At 50.7% G+C, this 22,947-nt stretch overlaps 1 protein-coding gene and 1 long non-coding RNA gene across 2 annotated transcripts; one reads left to right on the top strand and one right to left on the bottom strand.

The window, feature by feature from the left end:
* Nucleotides 1–846: 846 nt before the first annotated feature.
* Nucleotides 847–19,844, bottom strand: LOC118497848. Its single transcript, XR_004900356.1, has 3 exons — nucleotides 18,112–19,844; nucleotides 10,328–10,330; nucleotides 847–858 (listed from the first exon to the last, which is right to left on the bottom strand). It is a non-coding gene; the product is annotated as an uncharacterized LOC118497848 (long non-coding RNA).
* CXCL14 (C-X-C motif chemokine ligand 14) lies at nucleotides 13,658–21,633 on the top strand. The gene is made up of 4 exons (XM_028527753.2): nucleotides 13,658–13,902; nucleotides 14,068–14,173; nucleotides 17,853–17,966; nucleotides 20,481–21,633. The coding sequence occupies exons 1-4, from the start codon at nucleotides 13,839–13,841 to the stop codon at nucleotides 20,494–20,496; spliced, it is 300 nt and encodes a 99-aa protein (XP_028383554.1). The 5' UTR covers nucleotides 13,658–13,838; the 3' UTR covers nucleotides 20,497–21,633.
* The last annotated feature ends 1,314 nt before the right edge of the window (nucleotides 21,634–22,947 follow it).

Below are 22,947 nucleotides of genomic sequence, written 5' to 3'. Positions count from 1 at the left end.
GAGAGTATCCCCCAGAAACATCCCCTTGAAAGACAGTGCTGAGCATTTACCCATAGCTCCCACTCCCCACTGGCTGAGATTCACCCCCAGAGGGGTAGACACCCACCCACCCTCCCATGTTTCCAGGATGCACTGGAATAAGGACAGCAGAGCTGGGAGAAGACTCTGGGATAGAAAGCAGCAGGGTGTGTGGGACACTTGAGGGGAGCTGAAGCAGAGAGAGGTGAGTTAGCACTGCCCAACACAGCTGCCACTGAAATCAGAGGTGGGCCAGGGAGGCAAGTGTGGGCCCTAGTCACCCTTTATCCTATAGGGGCCATCCCACGGACAACATCAGTGTCCTAATGCCACGTATGGTGCTAGGCATCAGGTAAACATCAAGAACTGGCTGTCCCCACTCCTGTGACCGGAGCAAGTCCTTCCTCTGCCCTGGGCCTCATTTCTTCCATCCACAAAGAAGGGTCAGAATGCCCGCCCTGGGGCCGCAGGGGCACTGTATGGAGCTCCACTGCTTTGTGCTTGCATCATCCCTTGGCGAGGCCACGTCTTCGCTCAGAGGAGCGCAGTCTAATTGTGGGGTCCCAGACACCTTGTAGGTAGGGACAAACTTTGGAGACAAGGTGGTCCTGTCACCAGACACCCTGGTTGCTCCCACCTAAGTGTCAGGTGGTGCTACGGGAGGCGGGGAGGAATACAATGCTTGTGGCAGCAAAGGGCCTTGGAGTCAAGGAGGGGGGAGCTCACAACCCAGCTCTGCCGAGATGGCAGACTTTAGGAGGGTCATTTATTCTCTCTGCCAGTGGGAAGTGCACTGCATATAGGACTGGGTTGCGGATTTGAAGTACCACCACACAAGGCCTGGCACAGGGTAGGCCTGCAGCCAATGCCCCCTATTGGCTATCTCCCAAGGGCCAGGGAACATCTGAATCTGAGGCCCCACAAAGCCAGGCCATTGTCTTTCCTACGTAGCTTCCCACCCTCCTTCACTGGATGAGGAGCAGCACAGCCCCAGCCCAGGTGGTGGGGCGGGGGTGGGGGTAGGGGTGGGGTGGGGGTGGCCAGCAGCAGCCCTGGAAGTACGTGAGCTTTACAGTCCCCCAGCAGGGTCTGTGTTCTCTTCCACTAGCTCAGCCCTCGGCTCTCCATGAAGCCCTGAGCTTAAGGGGAACCAGGTGCCTTCATTTTTTTAAAAAATCTACAAATAAAGGGTGACTTTGCGAGGGGACTGGGGTGCATTCTTGGGGGCTCCAAGCAGATTTACAGACTCAGGCATGGAGGAAAGGCGTTTGGAGACTACACAGCAGTTCCCAGGACCCAGCAGGATGGTTGGGGCCCAGAGCCATGGGCAGGGGTTTGGGGGGAGGCCCCTCCTCTGCTCCTCACCCCTCTCCAACAGCACACCCCCAGCTGCCCACTGATGAGGAGGATGGAGGGTGAGAGGTCCGCCCGATGAGAGCCAGGTTCCTGCAGCTTTTCCGAGTTAGAGGCCTTAGATCCTGAGAACAGCCCTTATCCTGAAAAGGGGTTTATCTTGCCATGGACGTGGCATGGGTCTGTGCGAGCCTGGGTAAGAACACCCAAATTCCTCCTCTCCGGGCACCCCAGACATACCAGCCCTTTCTCTGCCTCTCACAAAGCAAATCTGGGAATCCAGAGAGTTGGGAGAGCCAACAGACTGGATGGAAATTCATCTATATAGTCTTCCTTTTTGCAAGACATAGATACCCAATATTCAAAATACACAAAACGTGTCGACCACCAAGTGCCCTGAGAACAGGCAGCCTTGGCAAGACCCAAATGCCAAGAAGATTGCTACCAATGAACAGGAGCCAAGTTTTGGTAAGCCAGCATTTCAGTGCTCAGCCCTTCAGCTTACCAGCTTTCGGAGAACTGGTCTGCGGCCTGGCAGGACTGGGTCTGGTGCCTGGTGTGTGGAGGGGCTATCAATCCCTGTCCTGCTCAATCATCCATGTGGTGTGCGTGGTTCATAGCTGCCCACACCCCTGCACATAGAAACTGGAGGAACTTCTTGAGAACCTGGAACTAAAACCACTAAGCTGGGTATTGTTCATGTTTCAGAAAGTCTGTATTGTACCCCCAGGGTCCTTGTAAGTGTCCCGAGGCCGTTTAAATAGGTGGGGTGTAAGTAGGGCAGGGGAGGGGCAGCTATGAAGCATGCACACCACAGAAGACGAGCACACAGGCACGGCAGTGCAACTGTGCCCGTGCCGAGTCTCTGCGGGCCTCAGCCTGGGCGTTTCTTGACAGAGTGAGAGTTCCCATGGTGCCTCTCTTTTCTCTGGTGCTATGGTACTGTTTTCAGAATAGAGTAGCTGTTTCATTTAGGGTTTTGTGTGGACTTTTTTTAAAAAAGGAAATGGGAGTTGAAATCACATCAAACAGACTGAGGCACCAAATTCAATTTTCAATCAAATTAGTTACAAGTTCTGACATCAACATGCAAGGCTCTTCCAGACCCCCATTGCCCACAACCCCCGCACTAGGCTCTGTCACCCAATGGAACCAGCTCCTCCCTGACTCCCCACACACATTCTGGCCTCCAGGCCTTCATCTCTCTGTTCTCTCCCAGTGGCTCACCGTCCCTCACCCCTTTCTTCTCTACCTGCAGAAATCGCTCTCATCCTGCAGGGTCCATCTCGAGCCTACACACTCTGTGAAAGCGCTCCTGCTCCTACATGAATGGACTGGCGCATGCCACTCACTGAAGTCCCCAAACTTGTATAGAAACCCATCTGAAAGGCTCTTCCTCTACACAGGCAGCCTGGGGAGCTGCTGGCATTCTTGTGGCCCCTACAGCCCTGGCACAGAGGGGTGCTCAGCAAGTGTTCACCTTGATGTTTTCAAAGGACTTTGCACGTGGGAAGGAAATAAACCCTCCACCTCAGGCCAAGGAAGGGCCACTTGGGCAAACATACATTTTACTCTAATCCAAAGGGATTTCCACACATGTGGGTTACTCTTTTCCTCTGTAGGATAAACACAGTCTTTTTGTGGTATTTCAAATACATTGTTAAAGCACTGCTCCAAGTGTTGTGTCTTCAAAGACAAACTCAGAAAAAGCTTGTAAAGTACACATGTTGGCCCAGCTGAGGAAGCAGCAATGAGCACTGTAACCCTTCAGCCTCTGCCTTTCCCTTTGATGCTGGACCTCCTGGCCACGGCCATGGCCACCAGGGGTAGCCCTGCCCTCTTTCTAGGCCCGAGTCTCTGCCATCGGGTGGTGGGAGGCATCTCCCTCTGCACGGAGCCCTTTCCTCTGTCTCTGGCCCTGAGACCTCCCCTTGCTGCCTCTCTCCCGCCTACCCCCTCTCCCTCCAGCATCCACATCTGGTTTCCCTTCCGCACAAGTTTCACAGTGGACAGATTTTGCACTTCAAGGATTTATGGTTCTTGCCACTCCTCCTTGCTTTTGATATGACTCTATTATGTGCTTAAAATCTGGGCTGTGCTCTTGGCTCCAGGGAGCTGTTTATGACAGTTCTTCTATGGCCTTAAATTGCTCACCGTCAGGAACCTGGTCTAGGAACCTGGTCTTATTCAGAAGCAACGACTAGTTGTTAAGACAGAAAATTGCAAAGTATCTCAGACAGTTGCTTGAAAAATTTTCTTCATACAAGATTAATTAAGCCTCATGTTTACCTGACAGGTAAATCCTCTGAGCAACACCTCTGACCCTGTCCTCTTCTATCTGCATGAGACACTGAGTCAAATAGGTAAGAACTCCCCTCCCCTGGGTGCTAGATACCCACTGACAGCAGGGTCAGTAGAAACATGTTAAACCTCTGTTGCGATAATTACTGGGACTGAGAACCACCTGTGTTTTCATCACCACATTACATTTTTCAGAAGACAAAGAATTCCAGGAATAAGGGGACAAAGTGCTTATCCCATGCCCTTTGGTCAAAGATTTCCCTTGACCAAGGTTTCTCTTGTCTCCTAGGTCCCTCTCCGTCATCCCTCTTTCACTGATAGCCAGAGCACTCCTCCTAAGAGGCAAAACCTAACCACGTTACCTTCTGCTGCAAGTTCTCAGGTAGGTCCTTAAGATTCAGGTGTTGAAACCCAAGGTCCTGCACAACATGGCCCCACTTTATAATCGGCCTTCGGCCCCTCCCTTGCCACGCCCCTGCCAGGTACTCACAGTGCCCTGCTGACAAGCAGACCCTTGACCTTCCCTTTCACTGAGCAGTTACTTAAGCTGTTGCTTCCACCTGGGATGTACTCCTTTACTGTCTGATAATCAGTCTCCCTTCTTCTCCACTAGAGCCTAAATACCCACCCTGACCTATAAGAGAGTTCACAAGTGTGCCTATCCTCCCCCTCACCACCCCTGCCCATGACAGATCCCAGGGGACTCCACAGCTGTGTCTGAGACCACCACTTAGAAGAAGGTGACCCAAAACCACATTGCCACCCTCTGGTACTAAATGTAGGGTGGCCAGTGAAAATGCAGAAATCTCAGCACAATCTGAATTTTATATAAGCAATAAAGATTTTTTTTAGTATAAATGTGCCCCCAAATATTGCACGGGCTTCCGATGTTTGTTTGCTAAGTCTGGCACCGTTAGCTGGATGGAAACTCCGAGATGCCCTCCAAGGAGAATGGAGGACCAGGTGCCAGCAGCAAAGAGATAGGAAAGCAGTGCTGAGGCCTGGGTGAGAGAAGAGGGCGTGCTTTCCTGCTCCCTCCTCCTAAGAGGCAGCACAGGGCTGCTCCCAGCAGGACTCTAAGCCCGAGTGCTTGGAGTAGAGCATCAGCTCTGCCACCTGCCAGTGACCTGGCAACTTGCTTACTTTCTCTGTGCCTCATCTGTAAAGTGGGGATTACCTACTTTATGTGATTGTCCTGAGGATTAAATAAATAATATCTGTATAGCATTTAGAATAATCCTTGACACAGAGGAAGTGCTATATGAGCATTTCATAAATATAAAACAAAAGGAATTAGCCAGGCAAACCTCCAGATGAGGGAGTGATCTAGGAGATTATTAATAATAGTAATAGTAAAATAAAACAAGAATGGACATTCATAGAGCACTTCTTATGTGATAAGACACTGTGCCACATTTGTTCTGTATTCATTCATCTAATCCTCCCCATGGCCCATTATTACTACTACTACTACTACTACTACTACTACTACCTTTTTACAGATGAGGAAGCAGAGGCGCAGAGAGGCACATAGTGGTAGAACAGAATTCAAAGTCAGCAAGCCTGACTCCATAACTCACTAGACTGTGGTAAGCTGTGATCCACATTAATTCACTCATTCATTATTGAGCGCCTGCTGTGTGCCAGGCCCTGGGCTCCTGCTGGTGCACTGGAGTAAACAAGAAAACACTTGGAGCTCACGGCTGGTGGAAAAGACCTGGATGAGCCCCTGCAGGTGTGAGGAATGGCACTAAAAAGAACACAGGGCTGTACACCACAGACAACAAAGGGCCGGGGCCTCTCCCCAACTGGACAGGATGGGGGAGGAGTAGTGGCAGATGTGTAAGGTCAAGAAACCCTTCCCCATGAAATGACATCTTTGCAGATTCAGAAGGTGAAGCAGTGGACAGTCTGATCAAGGGGCGAGGAGAGAGCCTTTGGGCAGAATAGGCAGCCAGCAAAGGCCTGGAGTTGGAACTTTCAAGGAACTGAAAAATAGAGGCTGTGGCTGGAGGGTGGTGAGAGTCAGCCGCAGTGCAGGCTGCAAAGGGGCAGCACCCAGGGCCCTTGTCTGGAGGCAGGGCACGGCGGGGCCTTCGCAGAGGCCTGGGGGAGAGGCCAGAACCCCGCTGTGAACATGAAGCAGGACTGGCAGGAAAGCAAGGAGGCTAGGAAGGATGAGACGGACAAGGCCTGCCGTGCTGGGCCAGTGAGCTGTGGCACCAAGCACAGGAGGAACAGCTCCAAGGAGGGAGCCTGGGCATCACCATGAGGCTCAGCTACACCACTGAGGACTCTGCATGCCTCTTCTGTGGTGCCGAGTACAAGGCAGACATGCCTATCACCCATCAAGGGGATCAGCCATGAGGAATAAAAGCTGCCCCAGGCTTCCCTGTTTAAATGGAATGCTCCTGAGTTCCTTTTACAATAAGAATATTCAGATAAATTGGTAAGCAAGGAGAGAAGCTTTGGAAAGATGCCCCAAGTCCCACCACTCACAGAGAATGATGTTTGTATCTCTGTCTTGGCCATCCTTTATGCAGCGGTCGCTGCTTCACATACTTGCAATCATAGTGTTTACATGACCTTGAGTTTCTCTACTGACTGCATAAGCATTTGCTCCATGGAATTCCACAGACTTTGTAATCATGAGTCTTCATATCAGTATAATATTTCCCTTAGAGCGTTCTGTTTACTCAACCAATCCCCCATTGTTGGGCACTGAGGTTAACACTTTATTTTTAAAAAGAAATATCTTTGCATGTGGTTTTCTCCATTATCAAGTGTTCCAGTGGGTTTTCTGAACTAGATTCATGGGGTAAAGTGACTTATTTCAAACACTCTGGATACATACTATAAGAATGATTTCCTAAAATCTTGTACCAATTTGTAGTCCCACCTGTGATGCTTAATGGCCTTCCCCACTTTACCATTGTCAGCTTTAGATGTTAATATTTAAAATAAATAGTTCAGTATGGGATAGGACCCAAATCAAAATGCTGTGATACTGCAGCATTAATGTGCTTTTTCTTGATTGCTAATGAGGATGCACTTTCTTTCATGGATTGGTTAATAACTGGTTTTCTTTCTTCTCTTGAACTGTCCTTTGATGTCCTTTGCTTATTTATTGAATAATAAATAATTATTAATTATTGAATAATAAATAATTATTCAATAAATAAATAAATAAAATGTATTGAATAATCCTTCTTTGAAAATGTTTTTGCTTGACTTCTAAATATAGTGGCGATGCTGATCTGCCATGAAGTGGTGCTGAATGAATCAATGGCAGAATAAAGGCTAACTGCTGGTCTGTCGTGTTTGCTGTGGACATTTTCCACAAGTTTGGGGGGTTCACAGAGCCCCTCTGCCACCACAAGGCTGCCTGGAGCCTGAATCAACATCATCCCCGCCCCCCCCCCCCCCCCACCTCCTGTGCCATTTTCTCTGGGCTTAGTTGCTCAGGCTGCCCAAACATCCCTAGCATAAAGACCAGAACCAGGGGTGGTCTTCAGGGAACCTTGGCCCTGCCTCCCCCTCCACCTCTGAGCAAGGCCCTGAATGGGGTCAGCAGCAGGGCTGTGCTAAAGGACAACCAGCAAAGAGGAGGCAGCCTACTGCCGGGATTCCACAGGTCAAGAGGGACACTAGGAAAGAAGTGCACAGACATCCAGCAGGGGCAGGAGCTGGACAGGGAGGGCTGCCTGGCAGGCTTGGACTCACAGCTAGTGGCTACACTACCAATGGATGCAGGTATTTTGGGGTGCATGGCATGAAATGAGAGGTGACAGGCCCACACAGGTCTTTGGAGCCCAGGGTCTCACTGTGGCCTAGACAGCTGGCCGCAGGGCCATGCTGACATTCATGTGCTCGATGGGCTTATATGTGAGACCCTGCCCATTTCTCAGCCTCAGCTTCCTCATCTTTGCAGTGAGGGTTCGATGGAGCCTCAGCCCCTCCAGTTCTGGATTCTAGGATGGCCCTGTTCCATCACAGAGGTAAAAAGGGATTGCCCCTGAGAAGGTCAATCCTGGGAAGATCTGGGGGATGGGATGAAGAATTGGCGGGTTTCCCAGCTCCCAGGACAGGAAAACAGCCTTGACTAGTCCAGATTCACCTTCTCAATGGACCTAGGAAGTGGTGCCCAAAGACCCATGGGGTTTCCTGGAAAGCCACACTCCTGCTCGTTCACCTCCTCCTTCTAAAGACTTCTTTGCTAAAGCAAACGCCCTGGGTAGGAACTGGCTTTCCTGGGAACATGACCTCACCAATGGGCTCCCTTACCCACCCCCTACACACACATTCACACTCACCTACACACACACGTTCACAGTCACACTCACACACAGCCTTGTAGTCTACATAGTCTGAATTTGTCAGTACTCTCTCACACCCCCGGCATTTGCCTGAAATACACCTTTATTTATTCAAAATGAGCCCCTATTACATGAAGCAAGCACTGAGGATGAACAAGACAGACACAGACCCCACCTTTTTGGAACCAGCAGGCCACAGAATGGCCCACAATACACTCCAAAATAAACATTTGAGAGTAGTCCAACAAGAGGCTGTGCTACGTACAGTGTGGAAAGTAAAGTAAGTCGGTGGCCCGAAGTGACTACTGGCTGTGGGAGGAAGCGGACTAGTGTGATTGGGTCCTGAGAGTGAATACCCCAGCAGAGGCTTCAGTTAGAAGAGGGGCACCTACCAGCACCTCTGGAAGAGCAGTTTGGGTGGAGGGATCAGTGAGCCCACAGATTCAGCACGTCTGCATGATAAGACAGGAGTGTGGTGGAGTATAGCCATGGGGAAGCTGGTAGATGCTGGTCACAAGGGCACAAGGCCCTCTGGGCACTGCTGGAGACGTGGCTTTGACTCTTGATGAGATCAAGAGCCAGCAGGGCTTTGAGAAGGGGGACCATCCCCAGGAGGTTATTGTGTGAGAAGCAGGGGCTGTACAAGCAGTAGCTTCCCTCCCACTGTCACTCAGTTAACTCTTCCTCATCCTTCAGACTCCAGCTCAGGGTGCACTTTCTCTGGGATACTGTCCCCACTCCCTGCCTGGTCAGATCTCTAGTCAGTCTCATGGCCTCAGTTTCCCTTCACCCCACCTAGCTCCAGTGTAATTTCACGTGTACCCCTGGTTATGTGACTCATGTCTGTCTTCCCCACTAGACTCTGTGCAGTACCTTGCAGAGCCTGGCATGCAATAGGTACTCACGCAACGTGAACAAAATAATTAAGCAAATCTCCAGGGTCTGAGCCAATTTTCCACTCCTTCAAGCAATAGTTTTCTGCTTCTACTTCCTCCCACCTCTGTGCCCCCCATAGCTTGTGTCCACCCTCCCTAGAAAACCCAGCATGATCACAAATAGCTGTGCACATGCACACACATACCAGAATGTACTCCGGAGGGTACAGTATGTGTGCACCCCTTCACTGCACTGCAGGGATCCCCTGAATCAGGCAGTGCCACCGTGCAAGACCTGCCTTGCCCATGTCCACCTCAGCCTGCCTCCTCCAGCTATTCAAAGGCCCCAGGTGGAGCTCAAGGGAGAGTCTGCACCTGAAGGCATGCCAGGGGTCAATTCCCCTCCCTCTCCAGGCTGCGCAGCATCACTCACAGACCCACTGGCAGCAAAGGTCTGCCACGTCCTCTTTCAACCATGCTGTCTGACAAGGTCCGAACATGGAAAGAGGGAATTCAAGGAATCCATCTTCCTGGAAGAGAATGTGGCATACAAAGGGGGACAGTAATTTTCCTGGGGATTGCTCTTAATAATTTCCTTGCTGATATTAATCATGGTCTTACTTTGTACCCTGATTCCCATAAGAACAGGCCATGAGGAGAAAGAGGCTCAAAGTGAGTCAATGATTGATTTTGAGGGAAATTCTGAAGGGACAACTAGTTCTCCCCAGACTATTAAATCATGCCCAAATTGTTTAAACAAGGTGTTTATGAACCTGAGTAAGAAATTATCCTCAATTGTTCCCATAAAAGAATTCCCATGAATCAGTTACAACAGGCTGAATTATTGGCAGATTTTCCCACACCTGTTCCTTACCCACAGATACAAAGGACCTTCCAAGGAAACAAGAAAAAACTATATAGACCCCTACCCACAGCCCAGGGATACCCCTGGGTAGCATATTGGATTAATGGCAAATTATGGTATTCCCCCAAGAGGAGCTAATAGTCTCCAGAGGGTTCCAGATCCCCCATTGCCTTATACAGGAGCATATAATGAGAATGGCATTAGAATGGTCAATAAGGATGGAGTCCAAGTACCTTATAATAGTCTGAATTTCATGGAAAGGCTAGCTCGAAGTAGACCTCCCTGGTGTTTATTAACTAAGGAACAAAAAAGGTTTACTGTGGCTGGAGTTCCTGTCTATCTCTCCTTATATGTTTGTTTTGGTGTTCAAAAGGTGGTGGGATTGTTAGACGTCTGTGTTTCAGGTTTATTGATGTGCATAATTCCAATGAAGTTGTACAAAATAATTTCTTGACCAGAGAACAAAATCCCCTCTAATAAAATAGCTCCTGAATGTCTAAAAGTTGTTGGAGTAACAGCCCCTCCTTTACCCTGTATAGGAATATATATCAACTAGAATTAGATATGCAAAAAAATAAGAGAAGCTGGTTAGCTATTACAAACTAAGCACGTAGAAACAGTTACCAGGGAGTCAGAGTCCATGGTGCATAGAGCAACATTTTAGACAGAAAAGGTAAATAGCTAAGTTAGACATCACAAAGGCCTTATAATAAATTTCCTATAACCTCTACTCAATCTAGCGTATCCTTTTGTCCCATGACAAATTCTGAGAACTTCAATAAACAATAAGACATTCAAATTCTGTACGTACAGCTATTTCTAACTATCTGATTTATGGCTCTCCTGGTCGAAACAATCTTTGTTTAATAGAACTGAATCTATGGAAACTTTCGTACTTTTCCTGGTTACCTTTGTATTAATTTTTTTCTGCTTCACCTAATCACAAATGTTAATCACTATCAAAAATGAAAGTATAAAAACCTGCTTGTACTTGCAATAAACGGAACAGAACATCACTGTCCTTTGAGTCGTGTTGTCGTCTGTCTCCCATCGCCGACGCCTTACCCACCTTTCAGGAACCCCTGGACCCAGCTGCAGCCAGACTGCCGCAAAGGTCCTTCATCCTCTCCTGTACCCATTGACTCAGAAACAGGGGTGAGCTCTGTTTGCAAACACACAATGGTTGTATTTTGCAAACCAGAAATGAGTATCCATAGACTAAGGACTACTCTGGGAACAAATGTCTGACCTCTGGTCTGGCCCAGGAAGCTGGGAAACTTTGATCTGTATTTTTAGGACCAACCACTTGTCCCTACAAAAGCTCCATGCCCATGACCCTTGGTGCTGTCAGATCCCACTTAATTAATGAGCATATTCTTGAAACAAATATGATGGAAATAACATTTTAAATGAAAAAGTCGTATCTCACATGCTCTGTAAAAACTTGGTAGCTAAAAGTTACTTTTGCAGAAAACAATAATTTTGGAGAGGTCAATTTGCATTAAAAGTCTTAAAACAGGCATGCCCATGGCCTGGTGATTCGATTCTATTTCTGAGGCCTAATCCAATTTCACAGGGCTGCCCCAAAACTGGACTCCAAGAATATTGGTCTCACAGAGTTGCTCGTGAGAGAATGTCTTTGGAAACAATCCAGGTGTTCAGTAGAGAGTAGTTAAAGTAATTATGGGGCGTCAGTACAGTGGAATATGCTGCAAAGTAATAGTAATAACAATACAAGCACTTACTTGGCACTTACCCTTCTAGGGACCAGGTTAAAAGCTTTACAGGCACCATCTCATTTAATGCTCCCTGTGCTGTAGGTACGATTATCACCCCCAGCTTGCAGAGGAGAAAATCAATACCTGAAAGAGTTAACTCACAAGCCAAGGTCAGACAGCTAGTAGCCAGGATTCACACTCAGCAATCTAACTCCTGACACCAAGTTTTTAGCCATTATACAAATGACCTCAAATGGTGCCATTAAAGAGATAAAGTAGAAGCAAGACTGGTCAGGTGGAACAATGTTGATGATAAGGTGACAAGTAAAACACGCAGGTTATTAAATAGGACATGCACTGATCTCAGTTGTGCACAAGCACTCAGGCAAAGAGAAGGATTTGAAAAGATAACACTGTAGCTTCTTGGTGTAAGTTGCTGAGTAGGTGGAATTGGGTGTGTATTTATGTTTTCTTCTGCTTGTATTTTCTGATAACAAACACATGCTGGTTTTCTATTAAGAAAAAAATATTTTTAATTTGAAAAATTAAATGCCAAAAATCAGTTCCTTGCGCGTATCCTCCACATAAACCTAAGTGCCCAGTCATGGCCCTTGCTGTAATAGGGCAGACACACAGCTGCTTGCACAGGGCTCAGGACAGGGCCTGAAGCCAGCTCACGGCACTGCTGGCTGTTAGGGCTCCAGCTTCTCCTCCAGGCAGCCAAGGCTCCCCATCTGGGAAGAGACAACATAGATACTTCCCACTCTGCCCCTCATCAGCCTGCCTATCCCCATCCTGTCCGCCCAGGGTCTCCTCTGGGCACTTCTGCCCCCAGGAAGCTACTGGGCTGAGAGTACAAAGCTGTGTGAGCTGCAAGAGCCTGGCAGCTTCTGAACTGGCTCTGGCTTTCACCTGGCCTAAGATGCTCCATCCTGCCCCTGGGCCTCTCAGGGAGGCACTTCACCAATGGAGGTAGAATGGTCCAGAGACAGGAGCACCAGATCCACAGCCATATGCTGAGGTCCTTCCTGGCCTAGCTACCTGCTTCCTGGCTATGTAATCTTGGGCAAGGTATTTCTTCTCTTTGAGCCTGTTTCCATGCCTGTCAAATAAACAATTAAAAGACCAACTTGGAAGGGGACTTGTAAGAATCAAAATCATATATATAAAATATATATGTATACAACAATGATACCAACAAGTAAAGTTTCCTCAGTACCAGCTACTGGCTGGGCATTCTGTCAAACACCTTACATGTCAGCTGCCCTGTGACAGGTATGACCTGTGACTACTTTCCAGGTGATGAAACAAAGCCTTAGAGTAGTCAGGTCGCTTACACTGGTAAGCAGTGTGGCAGGGACTCCCAACGCCATGCCTGGGCCTGAACCAACACACTGTGCAGTCCAGCACAACATCTGGAACATGGGCTTCATCCTGATGGCTATCACAGTCACAGCTGCCTGCTGGGGCTCTGCATGGCTTTGGAGAATGGTGTGGCAGTGAGGAACCCCTGCCTGGCTTTTCCCAACCCTCCCCCTACCCCCAGAGAACTGGCACAGCCAGGGGCCACATACGCACTTTAGGAAGCCTTCCTCTAAGAGTGGTGGCCCCTCCTCACACACAGTTTCTGAGCCAGTGACTCCAGGCCATGGCTTTGCTGCTGCACAAAGCTCCCTCCAGACCAGGCCTCTGGCTCTGGCCACCAGGCTGCTGGCCCGAAAAGGACTGCTCAAACCCGAGGAGTGGGCCCGCTGGCACTCATACCTGGCACCTGCCCCAAACCCCTTTCAATTCCTTTCAGAAGATAGGGGCCACCAGCCTGGGTCTCCCAGAGACTCAGAGCAGCAGGTCCGTCTGGCCAGCAAGAACCGCATGAATCAGAAAAGTAGCGCCCTTAAGCAGCCCCTCAACTGTCTGATGGAGCCAGGGCACTGGCTGTGTGCGCGTGCTGAAGTCTGATTGTGCAAGTGTGTGCAGAAGAGTGTGTGGGAGTGAGGGTAACAGACCAGGCTGTGTGCTATATGGCTCCGAGTATGTGCTGCCACATCGAGGTCCTGCACAGAGGTCCGGGGCGGGCGGACCGGGATGGTCTCCTCCCTCCACCTCCCTCCACAGTGTTGAGAAATCTCTGTGAGTCACCGAGTAGTTCTGCATATTAATGAGCTTACTCCCAGCGAGGGCAAGAGCGGATTTAAAAGAGGCTTGGGCGGGCGGAGCTGGGAGCAGAGCACAGCGTAGCACTGCGCTGCAAGCGGCAGTCTCAAGGCACCCACCGACGGGCGGGCGCAGCGGGAGCGAGAGAAGTCCGGAGGCGTGCTCCAGGCAGAGAGAAAGCGGAGCCGGCCGCGCCCTCCCCTTGTCCCTGCTCCCGAGCCGCGCCCCTCTGGCCAGCATGAGGCTCCTGACAGCAGCTCTGCTCCTACTGCTCTTGGCGCTATGTGCCGCGGGAGTGGACGGTGAGTGCCTAGGAGGTCTTCTGTCGCAGCTGTCCCATCCTGGGGAGCCCAAGCGCCAATGCTAAGCTTCCTGAAGGCTCGGGGGTTTCTGAGTGGGCACTGAGGGAGGTCCAGGGGCAGAAGATCCCACCCGCAACTGAGCAGCCCCTATGCACTCTTTGGCAGGGTCCAAATGCAAGTGCTCCCGGAAGGGGCCCAAGATCCGCTACAGCGACGTGAAGAAGCTGGAAATGAAGCCAAAGTACCCACACTGCGAGGAGAAGATGGTTATGTGAGTTCCCACTCTGAGAAAGCGTGTGTGCGTGCTGATCTTAACCCTGCTGGGGCACAGCGCGGGGCTGGGTCGGGCTAACAAATGCTTCTCTCCCCCTTGGGCAGGGCCTTAGCAGAGCCTTTGTAATTGCCCAGTGAGTCCTTAGGACGCTGGCAGGACAGTCAGGAAGAGAGTTTGGAAAGAGGGTCAGTGTCCTGTGCTCCGGAAACAGCCTCTCCGAGTTCACCCTTGCTAGGATTCAGATGGGCAGCCCACCTTTCCTGGGTGATGAAGGGTTAAATGGTTCCCCTGTGACAATTTAGAATACTCAGATTAAAAGCATTCTACACACACCCAGAACTAGTGAATTCACACCCACACCGGGAGACCTTCCTGTTACTAGAGAGAGGATTAAACATTGTCATAAGTCCTCAGACCCTCCTTTCAGAGCCTTATTCCAATCAGGGACCATGGACAGCCAGTTTTTGGCTTCTAGCAATCCATTTTGAGAATAATCCTCACTTTTCCTTGGGGCTGGACTCTTGTGGGTCGCTGAGCTTGAGCAGTGCTGCAGAAAGTGCTCAGCTGGGGTTAACATGCCACAAGGCTGAGGCTCTGCTTGGTGGGGATGTGGGAAACACCTCGGAAACTGGGGCAGAGAGAACACTGAGTTTCCTTGCTCCTCTGCCTTCCCAGTTAACCACTTGAGGCCAGCACCACTGTTTCCCCATTAATGTGCTTTTGGACAGGAAGGGAGCCCTTGGAGAAGCAGCTACCAAATATCTGCCACAGACCACTGGGCCCTCTTCCCCTCCTCCAGAAATAGGACACACTGTATTCTCAGTCTGGGAAAGTGCCTTCTTCCCATTGGCCCTACTGGCCCTTCTGGTCGCACTGGCCACAGTTTGCAAAGGCAGCTCCCACCCCCCACTGCTACCTGAAGGCTGCACAGTTGGGCTGAAGTTAAGGGAATTCTGAGAACCACCAGCCTGGGCTCAGCCACCCTGCCTTTCTTTCCAGGCACCTAAATTAACCTTTTGTCCCTGCCCCTTTGCCTTGCCCCTTGCCTTATAGACCCAAGTCCAGAAAAACATCTAGAAAATCCTTTTTTTGAGGGGGGCAGTGATCACGGGAGCTGAAGAAGGTACCACAAAGCCCTCCTGGCTCCCAGCTTGGGGGCTGAAAAATGACGGGATGTTGCAGGTTAAGTTTTTTGTCCTCTAAGGCTGAGCAATGCTCCACACCAAGTCCAGGGGCTGAGACCTGCAGGGGAAGAGAAGCAGGGTGTGGGATGCAGTGACATCTCAAAAGGACAAAATGCTCAACAAACAGACTCGTTCTTTTTCTTGGCTAAACTTTTCACAGTAGACAGGAAACTGACAGGCAAGTGCAGGAGAGGCTTTATGCAGTCTTGAGAAAACTTGCAGGAGCCTCAGGAGATCCACATGCAGCCAACCTCTCCTAACCCTCCGTCCTACCCCCAGGCCAACCCCAACCTCGAAGAGCTGGAGGTCCTCTCCCCTCAAGCTTCTAAGACTCTCTAGATCAGACAAAGGACCAGCACTTTTTGCCAAAGCAGGTTTTCAGCCACAAAGGCTGAACAAAAGCAAGTTTTCCAGCTCATCCTGAGTCACCCAGAAATCTCTGATGAGGTGGGGGAGGGGAGTCCTTGCACCCAGAAGGGCCTACAAGAGTCCAGATTCTAGAAAGACCAATTTATGTCCCATGCCCACTAAGCTCCTGCCCAAACCCCCATCATCCCAGAAACACCAAGGAGAGTGACGCAGGACCCAGAATTTCTGAATGATGGCCAGGGGCCGACATCCTCCTGTCTTCACCCCACAGCCAGTTTTCATAGTCCAGTGTTGTGACAGAGCAGTTGAGCCTGTGGTGGTGGGCTGAGTGTCCCCTCCTACTCCCTGACCTTCAGGTCTCCATCCAGACTTGGGATTCTCAGCCTGCACAGTGCTCTGAGGAAGGATTTTTCTCAAGCTTTGTCATGTCCTTTTATAGCAAGTACAGGAACAGCACTGCAGGCAGAGAGAGCAGCAAACAGCCTAAATTCCTACAGAGTGATTAGGTGCCATGGGGGAAAAGGGCTAGACTCCGCTCTGAAGCCTGGCCTCAAGACCTCAAAGGAGAGACAAGACCTGGGGAGCAACAGGTCTCAAAAAGAGGGACAGTGAAGGTGGAGTCCAGTCACCCAGCATCAGTGGAAGGCCAACCTCTGCCCCAGAAAGCTTGGGCCATGGAGGGGCCCTGCAACTCAGAGCACAGGAGTGGGCAGAGAACAGGTGGCTCACAATCCTCTAACCCATTCTGTGTCAATTCCATTTTCCCTCCTGTCAAATGGGAGACCCAGAGTTCACGGAGACTCTGATCCCTTCTAGAACTTGGTTCATAATCCCTCACCCTTTATATCTGGGAACCTGCAGGGGACTAGCTGATCCCACTCCCTCCCTTCCTGCTCTTCCCACTCAGACCTCCAAGCACTCCTCTTTCCCCACTCCCAATCCTCCCCATACCCTGGCTCTTGCTGTGATCTCTCAGGGAGCAATCCCCTCACCTCTCCCCTTTCACTTTCCATGCCCCTAGACAGGCCTTCGTGCTTGAACACCATCCTTCCTCCACCGTCCAGAAGCCTCCTCCTAATCCCTGCCACTATTCCCAGCCAGGCTGAGACGGGCAGAGCAGTCTGGGCATCAGCCTGGCCTCCCCCTCCAGGCTGGAGCTCACACTCTAGGGCTGCTCTGTCTCTGGTCACCTCATCTTCCGTGACAATTATTAATAACAGCCAACTACTCATTGTGCATCCACCAGGTACTAGGCGTTTGGCATAGATTATGTCCTTTGATCACCCCAATAACCCTAGAGGTAGGTCCTATAATTATACCCAACTGACAGATGGGCAAACTGGAAGCCTTCAGGTTACCCAGGGTCCCACAGACAGATCTGGGACCCAAACCTAGCCCTACACTCTGCACAATGCCATGTTCTTCTCTACTGCATGGCCAGGCCTCCACTGGCTGATTGAAGCCTGAAGAGAGGTCTTATTTTTTTGCCTAAGGATGAGACAGCTGGGACCTCGAGCTCAGGAACCACAATGGGCTTCAAGGCCAGGAAGACTTAGCTTCAGGACCAGCAGCCCCAGGATATCTGCAGGGGTAGGGGGGATGGGGTTGGAAGGATCAGAAGGAGACCACAGTGTATGCAGAGTACATCTAAGCCCTGCCATGCAGCAACTCAAACCCCAGGAAAGGGGTCTTGGCACCCGCACCGTTCTGGCATTAGCTTTCTCCACCCCTCACCCCCAGGTTCAGAGGACCTGGAAAGGTCCTCTGACCTTTGATCCCCAAGGGGGGCTGGAGCCTTGCATGAGGGTTGGGGTGAAGGGCGGTGGAGGGTGGGGAAGAGGGGCAGACACTACCCCAGACTCTGAGGGCTCGAGGGGGAAAGTGAAAGTCAATGCCTCAGCAAAGGTTTAGGCCCTAACATGGATCCTGAGAGTAAGGGCCCAACCAGAACCTTCCAAAGAGCCAACCAGGGAGTCAGCAGATGGGTAGGCTCCCTTAAAAGGAGGGAGGAGGCCACAGCCACTCAGTGCTCTGACTGGGACTGCCCAGAGCCACCCGTAGGCCACACTGAGGGGCTATCATTCAGGTTCCTCAATCCTCTACCCTATCCCAATCCATTTCAGCATCACCACCAAAAGCGTGTCAAGGTACCGGGGTCAGGAGCACTGCCTGCACCCCAAGCTGCAGAGCACCAAGCGGTTCATCAAGTGGTACAATGCCTGGAATGAGAAGCGCAGGTATGCCCCACCTCCTCTCACCTTCCTTCCCACCTCCCCCCAGATCCATATCCTGGACCCCTTGTAGATCTTCTGCATGTCTACATGTAGATCTTCCACATTAGCCATGTCTAATGGGTGGACACTGATCAGAGTGTCCAGACACTACCCAGACACTAGTTATATACCCCCAGGGATGAGGAACTCCCCACTTAACAAAGCAGGCTATTGCTCTATTAGATAGCTGTAAGCATCAAAAATTTATCCTTTTGTGAACTAAAGTTTGTCTCATTTTAAATGTTATGTTATAGTCTTAATTCCTCTTCTTAAGTTACATGATCCTGGGTTTCCCTCTACCAAAGGCTGGGCAACTCTTAGGACACTTAGCAACACTTAGGACAACTCTGCCTGTGATTCTTATGGGGTGAAACATGACCACTTAAGTGACCGGATTTATTAACTATAAAACTATAGGTATAGCCATAAGGTGATAGGGATGACTCCTTGCCAACAATATGTTCTCCCCATGCCCCCTGCTGCCCAGACACTTGATAAACTCTTTCCCACACACATGCCGGGAGGGACCTTGGGTTTGACCTTTTAAAATTAGAGCTACTCTTAACCTCAGGGGTGGCCCTGGCCAGAAGGCCTAAGCCCTGAACCAAACCCCTACCCTCTTTGGGCTCTGTTTGCCCATAATCAGAAGATAGGACTTCTCAGCTCTGATCTCTGGGGTCCTTTGTCTGACCTCAGAGGGGTCAGGCAAGTTCCTGGCTCCCCATGCCACATAAAGGTGAGCCTGCCCTGAAGCAGACCTGTCCCTGCACACTCAGAACCTGTTTGCACCCGTATATGGACAGCATGGCCAGGGAAGTGAATGCACACACACGTGTGCACCCATGGGTGCAGGTGAGCATCCCAGGTGCTGGCGCCAGCGCCTCACCCAGCAGAAGAGAAAACCACAGCTGAGCAGGAATGAGGAGTGACCTGTTTAGGAGCACAAAGCAGGACGCCAGGCTTCTCAGTGTCACCTTCCCCTCCCCTGCCTCAGGGCCCTGTGCTGCCCCTCCCATCACCCCACCCAGCTAGCCCTTCCACCCAAGGCTCAGGCAGTGACCAGCTCCCAGTACCTGAGCCTTTGGAGCTGCCTCCAAAACTGCCTTGTCTGCAGTTGCTTGAAATAGAAAATGATGAGAGTGAGAGATTTTCTGTAAGTCTGATGGGAATGCAGCCCTCTTTCTGGTCAGGGCAGGCAGCTAACATGGCAAAAGTAAGACCCTGCCCTGTCTACTGTCACGCTCCAGGCCCTGTGTCATCAGAAGTGTAACGAGGCCAACCTCAGGGCCAGTTCACGAAGGCTTGAGAACAGCACTGGGCTGCTGAGAGACACTCGGGTCTTTTTTCAGGAGTACTCATCCCTCACCCCTCCTCCTGGGCCACAGCTGTGATGAAGAGGAGGCAGGCACAGGCCCACGCAGCCCCATCCTCTTTATTTCTGTAAATTCTGACAACAGGGCAGTGAGGGCACCTCCAATCCCAGAGCCCCACCACTGGTTACAAAGTGAGCTCCTCCCTCTGTCTCGAATGCTGGGGTGTCCTGGGGGAGAGAGAAGTATTCCCTTGTCCTGCCCACCTCCCCTCCCCTTGTAAAAGGTATCTCCATGAATGGAGATAAGGGAAGTAACTCGAAGTTCTCTTTGCAGAAGGAAGGAGAGAACGCTGAACCCAAGTAGAGGAAGGAGAGGACAGCGGGCCAGCCCAGCCCCTGGGGTCTGAGTGCCTCAGGGCCCAGAGCGTCCAGCTGCCCTGGCAGCATCAGGCATCTGATTTCAGTGCACTATGAGGTGGTCCTCTTCAGAAATCAGGAAATAGGCTAGGAGAGCAACGGGCTGAGTGTCAAGTACAACCCCACAGCAGCCATGGAGCGGAAGAGAAGGGACTGAAGTATTTTCATAGAGATGGCTTGGGAAGTGAGGGCAAAGGTCAGGTTGTGAATGGCAAGGCCTGGTAACTACTAGAGGGAGTGACCCCAAGCCACAGGCCTCCGTGATAGCCTCAGCCCTGCCCTAGTACACACCCTCCAGTCTTAAGGCAGCTGCCTCTCAAACTGGTGTTTTCTCGGAGGACAGGCATTTGGGCAAAACACAAAGAAAGACACAAGCCTAAGTTGAGGGAGGAGATGCCTCTTCTCCGCCCGCCCATGCTGGAGACAGACCTCCTTCCCACCGCCGACATTCACTGTCCCTCAGTCTCCTGTGCCTCAGTGTCTCCACATGCAGAGAGCGTTTGCTTCCTAGGGCTTTGAGGACAGAATGAGGCTGCAGAGGTGGAGTGTTCAGGGAGAAACAACACCAGATTCAGGTGAGCTTCTGGGGTCCTTGCTCTGGCATCCTTCGAGATGGTCCCCACTCCTCCCAGGCTACTGCCATCCTGGCAGGGCCACTGATGAAGACAAGCATGGAGCAGCGGAGCCACCAGCCTGTGCTTTGCTCAAGTCATGCCCTGAGCCACTTATGTGAGTGTTTTCTCTTCCAGGGTTTACGAAGAATAGGGCGAAAAACCCCTGATGGGAGAACTTCATACCGGTTGGGAGACAGCAAAGGACTTCGCAGATTAAAAAAAAAAAAAAAAAACCCTTTCCTCCTCACAGGCATAAGACACAAATTATATATTGTTATGAAGCACTTTTTACCAAGGGTCACTTTTTACATTTTATAGCTGTGTGCAAAAGGCTTCCAGATGTGAGACCCATCTTTCCTGCATTCCAGACTTCATCACAGGCTGCTTTTTACTGAAAAGCGGGAAACTCATGCCTTTCCTTTGTAAAAAAAAAATGCTTTTTTGTATTTGCCCAGATATCACTATACATCTGAGCTTTATAAGCACCTGGGAGGAACAAGGAGCTCTGTTGAGACATTTCATAGCCGCACTGCTCCATTCCTAGCACAGGGAGGAGCTTCCGCTTGGAGGTCCTGACGCCTCAGAGCAGCTCCTACTGGCTCTCCTGGGCTCATGGTCAGTCACAGCCTCAGGGCGGGGGTGGGGGTTGGGGGCTCTACAGTGGTCCCAGTCACTGGGCAAGTAGGAGCAGATCTCTCTGCATCTGTTCTTTTATGAACTCGAGCTTGGCTGCCAGAGAAATGTGCTCATCCCCTGGTTAACTTTTACACACTCCAGGAAACACTTCCAAGATCCTGGGATGGCAAGGCAAACAGTGCTTAAGGAAGGGTTCGGGTCTTCTCTCCCACCTGAGAGTTTGTGAAAGCTCACTGCTTCCTAGTTAATGCTTTAGAAGCACATGAAGTTCCTGACACTGTTAGCAAAACTCTTAGGAGGAAACGTAAAAATATACGAATACACACACTGTATATAGCTCCAGACACATATTATATTGACGAGGGAGAACCTTCACAGCATGTGTCTGACCCTCATCACAGTGAAACATGCAACAGTTCATCTGTGACCCCACATAATTCTTCAACGTCCAACAGTGCAGCCTTCTGAAAGCTAAGAGGACGATGCACCCTGTCCTTTGTAAATATGCCCCCTGCACACACCACCCCTTCAGTGTGTGCTGCCTTGGACTGCTGTGTCGTATGCTCTGTAAGTGTCAAAAACAATTAGCATTGCATGCAGGTTTCATATTCTTTCTAAGACAAAAAGAAAAGTAATAAAATATATTTGAAATGTACACCAAAATTCTAGACTGACTTTTTTTTCCTATTGAATTAAGCCAAGATGACAATCATATGTTTACCATGTCCTGAATAAACAGGGACAAAGGTGTTGGAAGAAAAACTGGTGTTTCCCAAATACCTGCCAATACCTGTACCTCTGTGAAATGCCAGCACAGCCCTGAGACAGAAAGCCAGGCCTCAAGGTTAATGCTTCCTCCCTGCCCGACTCCCACACCTGGGGCAGGCTCATCAGTGCAGCCATGTCAATGTGCACAGGACTGGGAGAGTCCCACTGGGATCCCCATATGGAGAAGAGACTAGATGGGAGACCGGTCAAGATCCCAGGGCCCCAGGATCTCAGTGGGGCTTGGGAGCAGGGGAGCAGGCAGTGCCCACTGAGAGGCTGGGGGCGCCCAGGAGCCAGGCTGACTGGGAGCCACAGCCGGGGAGATAGTGAGGCTCCATCCCTGCTTCTACAAGGTGGAGACGCTGAGTGCACACCTCACGCACTTCGGAGGTGGAGGCGGCAAGCCGAGTAAAGCATGCAAGATGCTGCTGCACAGTGTGTGCTTGATAAGCAGGGGCTCCTTTAACATTCAGAAGACTAGGCTACTTGCACTTTGCAAAAACTGCCCACAGCTACATGTTTTACTGTATCCAAGTCAACCAGGCCCTTGGGACAGGCCTCTCGGTGTCCCCCAGGTCCTCCACCCTCTGCAGGACTGTCCAGGGGACACTTGAACTTCTTGTCTGCTACACAAGAAAGCAGGAGCCAATGACATGCACAGCTGGCTCTGCCAACACTTAAGGGGACACACAGCCAGTAGCTGCCCCAGCATGTCCCCTGCAGGGTGCCACTGTAGGCCCTTTCCATCAGGGCCTCACCCCTGGCAGCACTGTCACATCAAGTGCATTTCTGAAGACACTAAGGGCCAGGGGGGTCACTCAGCATACTGCTCCGATGGCTGAGCTGGACTGCCTTCCCGCTGAGAGTAGCAGTGGGTGGGCTGAGGCCACACTGGGTCTGGGTGACTGCAGTCCCACCTTTCCTGTCATTATGGGGAAAAAAGGGAGACTGCCCAGGGAAGCCCAGACACCAACCAACAGAACAGAGCCCCAGTGAGAGGGCACATAACAGGGCAGTGACGAAGTGAAGCTGGCCCTTCCCCTCAGAGCCTTGCGAGGGCTTCGGGGGACAAGTCCCTGTAAGGAAGTCAACTGACAGAGACCTGCCATCAGCAGCCCCCAAGTCCCCACCCTCCTCATTCTCTGCCCCACCAACACAAAGTATCTCTATCTGTCATGGTGGAGGAGCAGCATTCTCT

Source organism: Phyllostomus discolor, chromosome 13 (assembly GCF_004126475.2).
Source record: "Phyllostomus discolor isolate MPI-MPIP mPhyDis1 chromosome 13, mPhyDis1.pri.v3, whole genome shotgun sequence".
NCBI lineage: Eukaryota > Metazoa > Chordata > Mammalia > Chiroptera > Phyllostomidae > Phyllostomus > Phyllostomus discolor.
Note: the sequence above shows the minus strand (reverse complement) of the source record. Positions and strands in the feature narration are given on the sequence as shown.

Excerpts from the sequence above, each read along its gene's own strand:
- CXCL14 (XM_028527753.2), top strand. The coding sequence starts at position 13,839 with ATGAGGCTCCTGACAGCAGCTCTGCTCCTACTGCTCTTGGCGCTATGT. Across the intron at positions 13,903-14,067 it reads ATGTGCCGCGGGAGTGGACG|GGTCCAAATGCAAGTGCTCC; the intron begins GTGAGTGCCTAG and ends ACTCTTTGGCAG. Across the intron at positions 14,174-17,852 it reads TGCGAGGAGAAGATGGTTAT|CATCACCACCAAAAGCGTGT; the intron begins GTGAGTTCCCAC and ends AATCCATTTCAG.